At 34.7% G+C, this 14730-nt stretch overlaps 1 protein-coding gene across 5 annotated transcripts in view; it reads right to left on the bottom strand.

The window, feature by feature from the left end:
• Positions 1–537: 537 nt before the first annotated feature.
• The window catches only part of LOC142337650 (uncharacterized), a 224756-nt gene continuing 210563 nt past the window's right edge, over positions 538–14730 (bottom strand). For 4 of the 5 annotated variants that reach the window (XM_075387041.1, XM_075387044.1, XM_075387042.1 and 1 more), the window contains 4 exons: positions 13016–13107; positions 12563–12809; positions 12050–12238; positions 538–1950 (listed from right to left, as the gene is read on the bottom strand). In XM_075387041.1, coding sequence (XP_075243156.1) covers positions 1853–1950; positions 12050–12238; positions 12563–12809; positions 13016–13107 — 626 coding nt within the window. In that variant the 3' untranslated portion in view covers positions 538–1852. Of the gene's footprint in view, positions 1951–5050; positions 5070–12049; positions 12239–12562; positions 12810–13015; positions 13108–14730 lie in introns of all 5 variants that reach the window. The other variant, XM_075387045.1, reaches the window with a different exon arrangement.

Here is a 14730-nt window from a genome sequence, read left to right as displayed (position 1 = left end):
AGGCGAGGCAATTTAATTCAGAGGCGGTACCCTAGATCAATTTTTCTTTTTAGGTGCAAAAAACCTTTCCCCCTCCGGGATTCGAACCACTCACCTTCCGATCCTCAGCCACCCGCACTAACCACTGCGCTACGCATCACTTAACTAATCTATGCTGCAACAGACTTTACATTAGCAACAAGCTTTACTTCGCAGCAAAAGAGATTACTAAAAAATGAAAAACGAAAGCGTGAAAAAGTCACATGAGAAGTCAAAGAATGTTCTAGAAGAAAAGCGCAAAATTGTCCAGCGAAACATTTGCATTAAAAAAAAGACATACACGTTTACAATAATTGCTATGAACTTCATTCAAGAGCAATTAAAAAGACAGCGCCCCAATACAATTCAAATTCTTTGAATTTTAAAGAAAACAAGATCACCGCAATATAGCTCCGATCAGCATGACTAAAATAATTGCTACAAACTTCGTTTGATAGTTCAGAAACCCTATGTTTCAACATAGCCTGGATAGCGGAATCCTAGCCTGGATGAATGCAATCACAGATTTAAAAAATGAATTACTATGACAAAATAATTGAACGCAGTTCTTATACGAGAGGGTGAATTTTGAACAGATGGATAGAAAGGATATGTTCATTTAGTTTTGGTTGGCTTGTCATTAATCTACAGCATTAACAGAAGAGAACACTCTAATGGAACAGAATAAGCTACTACATACAATCATATAAACAGTTATGAATTTTTATTGGTAGTGGGTTCAGCTTGGTTGAAGCGAAATTGGGACAGACCAAAGAGTGACTACATAGCAAAATAACTCATTAAGCAGTGATATCAGAGCTCAACTGTTAAGGAGCAGAATTGTGATTATATTGAGTAACCTAAAACAAGGTGGCAAACGTCAAAATGAGTTGTTCGACAAAATGATATTTGACATAGAGTTGAATAAGTCCTTGACAGAAGATCATTTTTATATATCCTTGAACGATGTAGAAATTCAACCCAATTAGTCATGAAAAATTGTTAGTCAAAGAAATATTTGTTTCGATGCTTAATTTTATACACTCAATGAAGTCAACTTCATCTATCTGATTCAAAAATGTCATTTTCCGAATAATTCAAAATTTTACACAATTACCAACACGCACAATCATCTATTTGTTATAAAAATAGAGCTATCTATCAATCCCTTCAATTTAGGAATAACGATCATCTTAATTTAGGATAATAGCACGGGTATTGTTTGCACTCCTAATCTATTACACGCTAATTTAATTAAGTTAGAAGACATCATTAAGTTTAACAAATCGAGATCAAATCAAACTAAATCAGCTAAAGTAGCATCACAAGATGTTCGCAATGAAAGCCGATCGCCACCGACATAACCGCCAGAATATATAACAAATTTCTGTTTATCTGAATCGGCTAAACGTTGCACCAAAAATTGTGAACTGGCGATTGGGTTTTTGTTTGAAGATGTATATTTTATCACTATAAATCCAACACAACGATCATTATTCGGATTTAATCATTATTCACTATTTAAAAATCACGGGGTTCTTCAATTTTTACCAAACTGAATTAATTTTGGCATCTTTATAACAGAATTTCTCAAATACATAAAACTCCTCCAATTATTTGAAACAAAATTTTTCCGGTCATATTCGGTCAATAAAACTAATTTCTACATACACGAGTGGATTGGTGAGAAACTCACCCAATAAACGCGGTACAAATCACTTTTTGCTTATTTTAAGACCAGCTTCAGCAATTCAGAAGACCACTTTAAATCATCAGACACTTAAAATTGGGGATGCTTCAGTAGGTCACAAAAGTCGCGAAGATAGTGTTTTACTTAAGTTTTGACCAACATGACGTCATCGTCATAGTCTTCAGCAGTGGGATGATTGGCTTCAAGTCTACCATAGGGCACTCCCGGCTCATCCGGATTCTCTATAATATCAAATACAATAGGATCAAAAGGAGGTCAACATCTCAAATATAGCAAACAGATAGCCGGAAAATAGCCGCCTTTGACCCCACTGACATAACTTAAATTGAAGAGAAAACTGAAGAATGCGCAATTTTATTTCTAAATTTTAAAAAATGTTCTACATTGGTTCTATTTTTATTAGAATCGATAACTATGGTAAATTCAGCCTCTAAATGGGACGACAATACGCTTAATATTGATAGCAGTATACTCTTAGGAACTTTGATAACATGATGCACAACGTTTTTGGATATTAAGTCTTAGCGCACGGGCGTGACTGGTTTTCGCGTTTCTTTATTTCACTTGAGCTGGAATGTATTCGCATAAATTTGATGAGTTAATTCTAAATTCCATTCAGTTTGAAACAGTGTGAGCTAAGTCTTAAGTCAAACAAAAAAATGTCAAATAGAAAAGGGTAAACAGAAAATACATTGCAGGACAAGTTGATAAACAATTCGAGAAACCGACTTAAACACTGAAAACTACTCTAACTCACCAGTGGACCAATTGAAGAACGATAGACAAACAGTCTCACAAACATAAATAAAAGTATTGCTAAAATTCTTGAAGCTATATCCTGAACGCCTAAATTTATCCTATTAAATATAACCATACACCCTCGCAAACGCTTTGAAAAATGTCTATTGGTCCCTAAATGTTAAAAAAAAACTCGAAGAATGAAAAATATATTAAAAAATGAAGATTGCAGAATTAAAAATTAATTGTAAGGTGCTAAAAATCGTGACCTCATAACAATTTCTTTGTCTCTAGAATCTGTCCAGTAAACAACCATCATCAAGCCCTAACTGGCCCATAAAAGATCTATAAAAATTTCATGTTTTGTAAAGGCGCTAGAATGCTTGATAATTCCTCTTAGTCTCCAGAAGTTATCCAGTAAGTCGCCTTAAGACGTGAAAATATTTGCAAAATGACAAGCTTTTTGGGTTTACATTACCAAAAAAAATAGTACAAAACAGAGACAAAAACAGAATTATGGCTTGCAAAAGACCTTTATGAATTTTGAAAAAATCCATTTTGTAATATGCATCTAACAAACAGAAATCTCAAAAAATGAAAACTTGAAAAAGTGAACCAATTTGGGCTCAAAAACTACAAGAAAAATAATCTTTTAGGCCTCCACAGCAGGTTCAACTCTCTAAGCACTTGAGAGAATACTTAGGTCAGGGCCTCAAAAAAACACAATGGCCATTTGGCGTTAACTGATTATTTCCTTTTGGACGCTTAAAGTCAGGGAAAAATGTTAGAAATTATTTTACCAAAAAGAACAGCAACAATACAATCAAAATTTCTTTGGATTGTTAAAAAACATCGCCAAAATAATTCCAAAAAGTGTCACTGAGTTGTCGTGCCAAAAAAAAACATAGCCGGCAGATCGCCGGAAAATAGCCGCCGTTAACGCACATCGGGATTGAAACAGAAAAAAAAACAAATTGACCGAATTTTTTTGTTTTTTTATCAGGGTCAAAAAGTGTTCTAATTTGGCGTGCATTTTCAGTTAGATTCTGAAACTATACTTCATTCAGCTTCCAAACTGAAACCTAATAGCTTAACACCCATATCAGCTAGCAGACATTCTAATGAACTTTGATAACCTAATTCTCAATCTCTTAGTGACCGGGCTTTATCGTTTTATCCCCTCTTTTGATTTTGCTCTTTTGACTTTGACCGTATCCACTATATTGCGTAATTCAATGCATGAAAGAATTAAAATCCATTCAGTTGAAACATTGATTGAAGTAAGTCAGACGAATTAAAGGAACAGGAGAGCGCCTAATAATAGCGTTTGAGAGGCTGACGGCGGCTATTAAACAGTAAATGGAATGAGATATATCCTGCAACAACACAAGAAAACTGGAAAAAAATCTGAAGCAAAATAACGATAGAAAACATAGTAAAACTGTAAATAAATAGAATAGCTGCAGAAGAAATAGTGACCAAAAAACAATATAAAAAGCTTTAAATCAGGACAAATAGGAAAAACTTAAAAACAGATTAAAAATGGGCCAAAGTTTGATTAAAATTTTCTTTCAGCAACCACAATACTTTTCAAAAAAGCCACACGTAAACAATTTCACTTAATGCATCAACTTTACTCCAAAGAATTATTGATTAACAGACACTTGTCCAATACTCCTATTCGAATCGTATAAACGAGCGCCTAAATAATAGCCTTTGAGAGGCTGCCTGTGGCTATTAATCAATTTAACATCTGGCTCTGTCATCTCAATGCGCCATGGATTTTATATATACTACGCAGCCTATTTTGACACACTAACGTGTTGCATGTGAACAAAAATTAGTTCAAATTGAGGGTATTAAAGGTCAACGGAATACATCCGAAACTGAAATCAGAGCTTATTCCATGAATTGGTTACACAGGGAAACCCCAATTTCAAAAGGTTTTCAGTTTTAGGTTTTGATGATCAATCTATGGACAACAGATGTCACAATTTCTTATGATTCAGTCAATCAAGATCAATTGTACACAGTTCTCTTCACTTGATTTCACCACTAATCAAATAGGGATTACCAGTAAAACTAACTAGACACTGGCTCACAATTTATAACATCAAGAAAATCGGGCTTGAATTATCGACGAAAAGAAAACATTGAGCAATGTAAGTGAAAACGAGAGAAATTGTAAGCGGCATCAATCTAGTAATACTTTACCACCCCCCATAACAATTTTCGGACCTCTGGTTCAGACGAATATCTACCCGCCTCTGATATGACCCTGAAGTCTTTTTTATAAAATCAGCAGAACTTGAAGGTTTGAAAACAATCACAAGTGACTTAAGTTATGTAAACAACCTTGTTAATCAAGTACAATACATATTGTCGAAATGGAATTCCAAAATTGTGGAATTTGAGGATCATCCGTTACAGCCCTTCAAAGCAAATAGAGACAACTACTGCAATAATTTATCACAAAGGGACTTCTAAATCATATCGTAACCTCAATGGACACGGGCGGTAACGAAGATCCAAACTTTCTTTAAAGCTTCATTAGCAATAAATTTAAAGAAAATCTGAACATACGATTCTGGCCTATCGGTGACTGAAACAATTTGATAACATTGATAGAACAATGACAAATTAGACCAAAAATCAGCTACATTTGCTACCTATGAACACCAGTTGATTTGTTAATCCGACATTTGCATACTATCTTTTCCTGAATAACTTATCTTTTACTCATTGACTTAACCGGAGTATGTAGCTGAAACTAATCAGGGAAACTAATGAGGGAATTTCCAGTTATAAATTTCAAAAGATAAATAGGATCATATCAAGGTACCAAAGTTGAAACGTAGTCGGCAGATTGCCGGACAATAGCCGCGAAATGGACTATGACTTCTAGTTAAAGACTATAGACAAAACTGCTGTACGAAATTCTGATTTCAAATTATCCTGAATTTCAAATCAAGATTCAAACACTGATTGATGTCTTTCAACTAAGAAAGCTTTACAGTTATAACGCTTGTATGCCCTCTAATCAATTTTTAGAATTGAATTTAAAAAGAGTGCAGAAGTCACTTTATTGAGTGAGGTAAATCAGGTATGCTGGTAAATCATGGTAAAACTTATAAGATTGAACAAAAAAGCTATACAGAATACAGTAGGAAAACTAGACGTCCAGCACACAAATTCAACGCAATGTAGAGTGACAGAAGTCACCAAAACGATCGCAATTTGAATTTTTGGGGGTGATCGAATGGTCTAACAAAAAACTACGAAGAAGACGAATCAAAAAACATAGCAGAAGTCCTGACACAGTTCTAAGAATTTTCAAAGACTAAAAAACTAGACATAGACTGGACTTTCAATGGATTACGAAAACCATTTAGATAAAAATCTGATCCAAAAAAATTGGAAAAAACAGTAAATATCGATGCTAAAATGCTGCATGTGAATAATAAAAAACCACTAGCGAGAAGAAAATTTTGCTCGAACACCGTTTTCGCACTCTAAATTGTAATTCTAGCGAAAAAAAATCACGCCGCAATTCCATTCGCTTTTTCGATCAACTTCCTCTTTCGGCGTGAACAAAATCATCATTTCAATTTGACTTCAAAAATCATTATAATGTGTGAACAGATTTTTTAAAAAAGACCGCTCTCCAATACAATTCAAAATCTTTGAACTGTAAAAAAAATGCCAAGTCCTCAATTAGAAGTCCCGAATTTCAACTAACTTTCATTCACTAAACAAAACATCATTGAAAGAAAAAGAGAATAAAAGATAGAAAACAAACATAGCCGCCAGATTGCCGGAAAATAGCTGTCGTTGACGCGCTTGGCGCATATCGGGATTGAAAAAAGAAAAAAAACATAGCTGGCAGATTGCCAGAAAATAGCCGCAAGAGATTCGTAGATCGGCAGTCTAAAAAAACAGTAAAAAAGACAGACCAAAAAAATTCGTCTTTTCATTGAAGGCTGATCTGTTATATTTTGATTAAAAATCTGTATAAGTTATTGCTGACTCCATAAGCTGATCTCAAAAAACCTTCATTTAGAGTGACAGACGGCAATTTAACCTTATCTCTTTGAATTAAAGTAAATAAAAGTCAACTTCAAAGTGAGGAAGTCATTTTTGTGAGTGAGGTAAGTCACGTGTGACCAAAAATTTAATCACGCAAATGAAAAAAACTCGCTCCACTAAGAGCGAAAAATGACGTCACACATGCAACTCAGTTGAAATTGCATGAACGAATGAACAAAAAGTGGCTGTGACGTCATATGGTTGTAACGAAAATCATGACGACGAAATAAAAAAACATAGCAGTATAAGTCCTGACGTACAATTCAAAGAATTTGCATTGACTAAACAAAAAAAATGGATTATGAGTGAATTGAGAAAACCATTTTAAAAAAAAGTCAGATAAAAAAAATAGGAAAAAAAACAGAAAATCAATGTCAAAACGCCGCATGTGAACAAAAAAAACCACTAGCGAGAAATGAAAAATTAATTCAAACAAAAAACTAGACCTAGAACGGACTATGAATGGATTGGGAAAACCAATTAGAAAAAAAAAACGATCCAAAAATTCGAAAAACAGCAAAATTAACGTGAAATTGCCGCATGTGAACAAAAACCACTACCGAGAAACCGAATTTTTGTTCAAACACCGTTTTCTCACTCTACTTTAAAATTAGAGCGAAAAATATTCACGCCGCAAAACCACTCGCTTTTTCGCTCCGTTTCCTGTTTCGGCGTGACCAAAATCACTACTCCAATTTGACTTCAAATATCATGAAAATGAGTGAACAGATCTTAAAAAAAAAGACAGCGCCCCAATACAATTCAAATTCTTTGAATTGTAAAAAACAAGAGAAGACCAATAATAGTCCCAGCTGTCGCTGTGCGGCTATTGATAAAAATTGAGATTCTTCTAAGTTTCAAAATAGTGTTATTTGGTGTGCAGTTTCAGTTAGATTCTAAAAACATACCCGGCAGATTGCCGGAAAATAGCCGCCGTTGATTCCAATAAGCATGATTGGGATTGAACCAAAAGAATATATTGAAAAAAAAAGATTTTTGTACAAAAATATTTTTTAAGTCCGATTTATTTTGATGGCATTTCGTAGTTTAACATACTTCTGTTTCTTAGAGAGAGGCTACAGGGGCTACTATCAATACCAATAAGCATTAGAGATGGTAACTAAGACTTATAGGAACGACGTTCAAATAGCGGGCATCTAAAATTGGGCTTTATGGGTTTATCCCGTTTCTATTTCTGACTTCAATTTTTTATACCGACTCTGTTCATTTTGAATTGCTTTGCTTAGCAACTGATGTTCAAATTCACTTTTAGCAGAATGAGAGAAGAGAGAAACTAGCCTAGAGAAGTCAAAAAGATTTCACGCAAAATGTCGAAAAAGCGGCAAAATGGTAAAGCGAAAAAAAGTTTGACGAAGTAAAAAAAAAATACGAGCGCAATAATAGCCGGCTGAGAAGATGAGGGCGGCTATTAACTATACTTAATTCATCTTCTAAACTAAAAGCTACTTTGATGAGCATTGACAACTCTCATGAACTTTGATAACCTAATGCACTATGAGTTAATGACCGGGCTTAATCGGTTTATCTCGTTTCTTTTGATTTTGCTCTTTTGATATTGACAGCATTCACTATATTGCGTAATTCAATGCGTGAAAGAATTTAAAATCTATTCAGTTGAAACAGTGAATGAGCTAAGTCAGAAGTAAAACGTGAAAATCGTGAGTGAATGTATAACGTGAATGAATGTAACGTAAATGAATGTAAACAAAAAACGAGATGAAAAGGTAAAGCAAATTTAAAAAAGGCAAGCGCCTAAATAATAGCCACTGAGAGGCTGACATTGGCTATGTAAAAAAGAAGGGAAAAGAGAGATAGAGCAAGAGAGATAGCGATTGAAAAGGAGAGATAAAGCGAGAGCTAGTGGTTAAAAACGTAGAAAAAGAAAAGAAACAGAAGTCAAGCGAAAGTTAATTTAATAGAAGAAAGAAAACAAAACAGTTGAAAAAAGAGACAGATAGATGGAGAAGAGGGAATTCGGAGATGGCGAGTACAGCCAGTCGCTTAAATTGAGAGAAAAAAACAAAGACAAAAAGATTGATAATAATTGCCACATAGAAGATAAAATTTACCTCCTCCCCCACACTTACTCAATTACTCACTCACTCACAGACCACTCACTCGCTCCCTCGCTCACACATATATATACGCTCAAAACAAGTAGTACACAGGTTATTAAATCCCTCCTCTGTAAGAGCAAACTTCTAAGCCCACACGCGGTAAATACCCACAGGAATTACAGCCTTAAAGCCCAGTTTCTAATTCCACTAAAACTATACTTTTTTTGCCTCTGCGCCTTTCAGCTTAATTACCTCTCGACATGTACACTTAATCATGCTGTTCCGCGCGTCTATTAAACATGCGTCTCGAGAGACCTCTTAAACATAAAAATGTTGACCCTTTTAGAGCCCACGCGTTTAATATAGAAGCCTGCTAACGACCCAATATGGTCAAAACTACTCGAAAACAATTCAAGAAGCTATAGCGTGATTGAAATGGCCGCACATAAAAAAATTTCACTTGACGAAGATTTCTCGCACCTTTTCTCAATCTCTCTCGAAACAATGGCAAGAACAATAATAGCCGCTGAGAGGCTGACGGCGGCTATTAAAAATCCACTCTTCGGTCTTCTCTTCCATTTAGACCAGCAAAATGACCTAGTCATTTATTTCAAGCTCAGTATTTTGCTGTTTCAAATACATTCAAAGGCTCCACCAAAACTCATCCTCGAGTCGTAAAAAAAGACTGCACACCAATAAAACAACTCTTTGAAGTACGAAAAACCAAGATGAGACCAATAATAACCTCGCTGTCACTTCGCGGCTATTATATAATTTTAAAAAGGAAAGAGGACTTCAATTGGAAGTTGAAATTGTAGGAGTATCTCCATTGTATATACACCTTTCATCTCATTGCCACAGCAGTTTGTGTGATCTTAGAACTCAATTGATACTGCTCCAACTTTTTTTTGAAAAAAAAAAGAATTATGCGATTCCGCCTATCTTTTTCAGACAAATTTTCTTTTTGTTCAAACATTGCAGAAAAAATAGCGACATGTTTGAAGCGTTTGGTTTTAATTTAAACAAAAATCGCCACATTTTGGATATTATCACAAAGAGGGAACTCTTTCAAAACTATTCAAAATGAATGAAATATGAGGGTAAACGGAAAAGTGCCGTAAGTTTTAGACAGAAGGGGCGTTCAATTCGTGTTCATTTATTAATTTTTCAGTTATTATTTAAAAAACAGAAACAGAGCCGGCAAATTGCCGGAAAAAAGCCACGATGGACGCTTGTGGCCTACCATGAATTGAAACAACTAAAGAAATAAGATTGACAGATCAACCACCAGCTCTATAAAAGACTTTTTGGGTTATATTCTGAGTGTCATTTTTATGAGACACATTTGCTCTACAAGGAAAAAACCCTAATAGAGTTTTTCAAAATTAATATTCGGTATTAAAACTCAAGACTCTATTACTCAGGAATTCGCGCATATAAGTTCGGCACTACTTAGATGCACACTATTGACCTTTAATTAGTAAATGATCAAAAAATTAAAAGTTCCATAAGTGATTTCAGAAGTCATTTTTTGAGTGAGGTAAGTCACGCAATTGAACTGAAAGCAGAAATGACGTCACGAACACAACTTTTAACTGCAAAGCAGTAGAAGTCACAGAAGTCAATGAAAAAGTCAATTCCAAGAAGTCAGGGTAAGACGAAACAAAAATCTGTTAGACGAAGTAAAAAAACATAGCATGATAAGTCCTGAAATACAATTCAATGAATTGAAAGAAAAACTTAGAAATGCTCCACCTGACCAGCAGATCAATTGAACAATGCCAGCCAAACACAAACAAAATCGTCAAATAAATTGAGAAGTTAAAACAATGAAACAAACAAAACAAAAATATACTCACTGCTAAAACTCTTGAAGCATTTACCTCGAAGGCAAAATTTGATCCCTTTAAATATACCTATTTCAAAAATATAATCAAAACCATCTTTGGATCTTAAATCGGCCCAGGATTATATCTGCAACATATTATGTTTCTGAAAATCGTGATATTAATATTTTCCAAATCATTTCTGTGTTTCTAGAGGCTATCCAGAAAACCAATTTCAATCCTTAAAAAATTCAATGACTCAAAGGTCGATATGTAATAATTTTTAGAAGATTCAAACTTCAAAAAATAGAAAATCCTATTTCTTCTATTAAAATTCCATTAAAATGAAAACCATTCCCCTGCCCCTAGCAACTCTGCTACAAGATACTATCAAACTCTGGAGGAGGTTACCTGGCAACTGAGGCAAAACGATCTCAATAAAAGACAAATGTTTTCAAAAAATTTGAAAAAAAAATTGCAAATTTTATCAAAAAATTTCAAAAATTCGAATTGCGAGTTTTTGAAAACAATTCCATTGAAAAAAACAACCATGCAGCAATTTTTAATCAGACAATGGAATACATTTGCTAGCACTTGAGAATGAAAAAAATATCAAAAATTGACAATAAATTTTAGGAAGACTTGAAAAAAATTGCAGATTTTATCAAAAAATGCTAAAAATCGAGACATTAAAATGTTGAAAACCATTCCATTACATCTAGATTATCTATAAAACTATGCAGCGACCTATTATCAAACCAAAAAGGAGAATCCCTGTCCCCTGAGGCTATAAAAGCCCGAAAAAAGAAAAATTTTCAAAAAACTTAAAAATTGCGAATTTTATCATAAAAGTTCCGAAATTCGAAATGTTGAAAACAATTACGTTGACACTAAAAACCATGCAGTAGTTTTTTATCAGACCGTGGATTAGGTTTTTTAGCACTTGAGAAAGGACAAATTAACTACTTCAATTCCCATCAATTCCCTTCAATTCCCATCAAAACAATCCTAAAACTAATATAATATCATAATCAAACCTCATAACGAACAAAAGTTGCAAAAAATTGCTTTTAAAAGGCACACGTGCAACAAAAAAATTTCGCTCGCTTAAATTTTTTTCACACATCAAATTCTCGCTCTCTCAAAAACAGCGGTATGAACAAAACCATTCTCTTTGTTCTCCACTCTTCACTTTTGTTCAGCACCAAAATTACTCCAAATTTTTTCACGCGTTTCATTTCCCGCTTCAAAAATCACTCCAATAAAATTGATTAAAAAAGGACTTCTCCAATACTCCTCTTTCTTCGAGTCGTAAAAAAGTAGGACCGCAATAATAGCCGCCTGGAATTGCTGACGCGGCTATTAAACACAAAGTAAAAAATTAAGCTGAGGCCAATTATATCTCAGCTATAGTTTTTGCAGGGAGTGGACAATTTGATTAGTTGCCGTTTGATAATGGAGATGCCTTTAAGAACAATTTGATAAGGGAGTTGCCGTTGAGAACATATACGTGGAACAATAATTTATGGCACCATTAATTTGCTATTTAGCGATAGAATAGTAGAATTCATTGTAGAGAACAAAAATCTAACCAAGGAAGGTGACACTGCCTCCTCTACCGTCGCTGTTGACGAAAGCGACCCTGAAATTATCCTGCAGCCTCTTCTGCTTCATGACCAGTAGGACAACTGACACAAACAGTGCAATTACCACAAACACCAGAGGTAGGAAAATCTTGAGGAAGAGCCGGTCGTGTACCAGGTCTCCAAACGTCGTAGGAGCTATATCAACAAATTAAATTCTGATCTCACCTTAATTTTACTAATTTATATGGAAATGCTTTTCAAGCTAAAAAAACAACAGATCTCATGAACATTTCACTTGTATTGCTGAAGAATTATATCAGTTCTATAAGCTGAGCTTCCAATCACTCATAATCTTTCAAATAACTTTCTGCTTTCCGAATTCAATTTCATTGATTTTTGCGATTTTTGAAACAGTAGACGAGCTATGTATGATTAATTATACATTTTCTCAGAACTGCGCACTTGACACCTCTATTTTTATTGACCCTTTCTCTGTATCAATAAAAGCAAGACACTAACTAGTTGCGTCGGCATCAGTGACTGGATGTGCCAATGACAATTCTCCTCTGGGTCCCATCTGGCCCACCAACCCCTTCAAATCTCCCACCAAACTGTACGGCTTCATAGCCACCTTCACAAACTTCACTGCCACCGTCTTTGGATATTTGAAACTCGTAAGGATAACGATACCTTTGGCAGTCTCTCCCAAAAGCGTCATTTGGTTCTCAGTCGCATTCGCATGCTCCATCCCATACACGTAATAACCCTGCATTACCCAAAAGTTAAGATACATATCTTAAGAACTAGACGGCTGAAAGTCGAACATGCAGAAAATTTGAAATCAAAAAGTTAACGTTCGTTAAATTTTAAGCTTACATATTCAGACTCAAACAGCCCAAGATAGATTTGCTAAAAACTGCAGTAATATGTGCACTGTTTATACCATCAATTCAATTTAGTATCATTACTTACATCATCTGGTTCTGAGCTGCCACTTGGAGGATACCACACAATAGTATTGGGGTCCATCAGAGCCACCCTAACCACAGGAGCACCGCGCTGGCCTGTGAAAGGGGAAAGCTCTTTCAATAATTCAAGCTAACCCAAATTCACATCTCTGTAACCACTCTCGAAATAAAATCGGCAAAGATTTGCATTGAATTTACTGGAAAATAGCCGCCATTGAGTTCCATAACCCGATTATGATTTAAAGAACTGAGAAAAAATGACTACTTTAAAAAAAAAACATTTTTAAAGCACGAATTTGATTTCAGTTTGCTGTTTTTCATACCCTTCTTTCCCAATGAGAGGAGACATGGGACTGTTATGAATAGCGATAAGCATCAGAGATGGCAAATAAGACTTCTAAAAACAAATTTAAAGTAGCGGGCATCTAAAATTGGGCTTTATGCCGTTTCTAATTTTGATTTCGATTTTCGATATTAAAACTGTTGATTCTAGATTGTTCTGCTATAAAATTAGTGAGAGAAGAGTGAAACTAGCTCAGAGAAGTCGAAATATTTAACACAAAAAGTTAAATATGCTGTGAACTGAGGTAAATCGGAACAAATTTTCGTTCGATGAAGTAGAATGATCAAAAAATATAAAACAAAACATTAAAAATCAAAGTCACATTGGCGCACGTTATCAAAAATTCTCAAACGAAAAAGCGAATTTTTGTTCAAACACGGTTTTCTCAATCTACTTCAAAATACTTCAAAAATTTCACGCCGCAAAACAACTCGTTTTCTCGCTCCAATTCCTGTTTTGGCATGACTAAAATCATCACTATGTGAAGAGACCCTAAAGACAGCGCCCCAATACAATTCAAATCCACCGAATTCCATTCGACTTAGTTAAGCCCAATCCAAACTCTAGATTAACTAATTAAAAAATTAACTCATGCCTTTCAATTTGAAACAGAAACCAGGTACGCAAATTATAATTTGACGGAACAAATATATTAAGTTCCTAGAGAAAGTTGCGACTCCAAAACCATATTTTATAATAAATTATGCGAACAAACACAAACTATGCACCAACAAGAATAACCTAGCAAATGGAAACAATTGAACAAAATTTGTTATCATAACTTCCTCTAAAAGTTACAAAATCTCAATAAGCTGTTCCTATCGCACAGTAAAAAACAGTTTCTAAGTTACCATTGAGTACACACGCGACACCAATAAGCACTCAAAAACAATTCATACATAAACAAAAGCAAAAACTGTAAAAACAAAACTCGGTAACAACATTCCAAGAAAACTATTGAAAACAATTAAATATGAAAAACTATTCTGAAAGACAGGAAAAACAGAAAAGCCAAAAATTGGCTGAATCAAGCCCTTTTTCTTCGATCAAACAAGCTTAAATTGATAAACAATAAAAACAAAAATTCATGAAAACTATTACAAAAACTCAAATGAACGAACCGAAAAACGTCGGTTGAACTGCCCTCAAACGAGGGCGGCGGCAATTCAATTTAGAGGGGGAGTAACTGAGTAATATTCAATCAAAGGATGCAAAAAAAACGACCCACAGGTGTTCGAACCCAAGACCTCCAGGTTGCCAGTCTGACATCTTAACCACTCAGCTAAAATGGCTTTGCTTTCCTTACGCTTACAACCGCTTTTACCAACGAACTTTATTTCGGAACGAGAACATCTTAGATCACTCAAAATGAAAAA

The sequence above is a fragment of the Convolutriloba macropyga genome, chromosome 4, assembly GCF_964194025.1.
Source record: "Convolutriloba macropyga chromosome 4, txConMacr16.3, whole genome shotgun sequence".
NCBI lineage: Eukaryota > Metazoa > Xenacoelomorpha > Acoela > Convolutidae > Convolutriloba > Convolutriloba macropyga.
The sequence above is the reverse complement of the archived record's forward strand: the minus strand, read 5'-3'. Positions and strand labels throughout refer to the sequence as shown.